Source organism: Etheostoma spectabile, chromosome 8, assembly GCF_008692095.1.
Source record: "Etheostoma spectabile isolate EspeVRDwgs_2016 chromosome 8, UIUC_Espe_1.0, whole genome shotgun sequence".
Taxonomy (NCBI): Eukaryota; Metazoa; Chordata; class Actinopteri; order Perciformes; family Percidae; genus Etheostoma; species Etheostoma spectabile.
In genome coordinates, this window is record NC_045740.1 from 5,687,744 (window position 1) to 5,689,232 (window position 1,489).

Sequence of the window (1,489 nt, forward strand, 5' to 3'; positions counted from 1 at the left end):
GTGTGTGTGTGTGTGTGTGTGTGTGTGTGTGTGTGAGCTTTAGAAGGGAACTAACAAAGGAACTCTACCCTTAACAAGATGTACATTTGTTTTTACAACACGCAGTATATTACATTTTCCCCTGACAGAAAAAAACTGACATACAGTAGCTACAAGTTAGGAGAAATCTGCTGATGCAAGGGAAATACAAAATCATTTAATACAGCACTACAGTCAGAGGAACATTTGAGAGTAGGGCTGCAACTAACGATTACTTTCATAATTTCTTAATCGGTTTGTTGAAATGTCAGAAAACTCTGAGAAATGCCCATCACATATTCTCAGAGCACAGTGATGTTTTTGATTTAATTGTTTGGTACAACCAGAAGTTAAATACTCAAAGAAATTAAATTTACTATTGTAAAATAATAATAATTGGTGAGTAGTCAAATTGCATCTCTATTAGCTAATGTGAAGTCTTAAATGAAGATCCAAGGAGCCTGTCCCTCCAGGATCTACCTCTTCCCACTGGTGGATGTAGCGAATGAGTCTGGAAAGGCGAAGCAGCCGCAGCAGACTGAGGATCTTGGTGAACCGGACGATCCTCAGGGCTCGCGCTGTCTTGTAAAAGTCTGAGTCGATGCGTGTCTCCACGATGAGAAAGATGTAGTCCACAGGTATGGAGGAGATGAAATCTACCACGAACCAGCTCTTCAGGTACTTGACCTTAATCTGATGCGGGTCTAGGATGATCTCCGTGTTGTCCTCTTTGACAATGCCTGTGCGAAAATTGAGGACAAGGTCCATGAGGAAGAAGGTGTCAGAGACCACGTTGAAGACAATCCAGGGCGGCGTGTGCTCGTCCTTGAAGAAGGTGATGCCCACAGGGATGATGATGAGGTTTCCCACCATCAGCAGCAGCATGGTTAGATCCCAGTAGAACCTGAAATGCACGGCCAAGATAACAACAGGCCAAAGTCATTAAGGTCTTTAGATGAATCATCAGAAACTTCATTGTACCTTTGACAGAATAACCGAGTCGAATGTTAATGTGAGGATAAATAAGCAAGTTTTATGATTTTTTTTGTATTTATATGCCTTTAATTAGAGATAAGAGCAAAAATGCTTTTACATTTGGTAGTTCCAACTTCTCAAATAAGAGGATGTAAGGCTTTTCTTTGTTTTATATGCTGGTAAGCTGAAAATCTGTGGTCTAAAACAATGGCCACTGAGAAATTATGACGGCCATTCTTCCCAATTTGTATACATTTTCCAGACAAAACAATCAAGAAAAAAATCAACAGATTAATCAATAATGAAAATAATTGCAGCCACTCGTAAAAGTACTGCTTATCAGTACTGCTTAACTTGTTGGTCTGCTTCCTCTTAGTAAAATGGTAGACAGTATTTGAGAGACACAGCCACAGATTATGAATATACACCAATTTTATCAACGGTTGCTTTTCAGTTCACACTTTAAGTCAGACTGTGTGTGTGTGTGTGTGTGTGT

The 1,489-nt window shown here is 39.8% G+C and overlaps 1 protein-coding gene across 1 annotated transcript in view; it reads right to left on the reverse strand.

The window, feature by feature from the left end:
- The window catches only part of LOC116694226 (potassium/sodium hyperpolarization-activated cyclic nucleotide-gated channel 3), a 14,407-nt gene that overhangs the window by 8,616 nt on the left and 4,302 nt on the right, over positions 1-1,489 (reverse strand). The window contains exon 2 of the mRNA XM_032523821.1: positions 499-922. Within this exon, the coding sequence (XP_032379712.1) occupies positions 499-922 (424 nt within the window). The remainder of the gene's footprint in view (positions 1-498; positions 923-1,489) is intronic.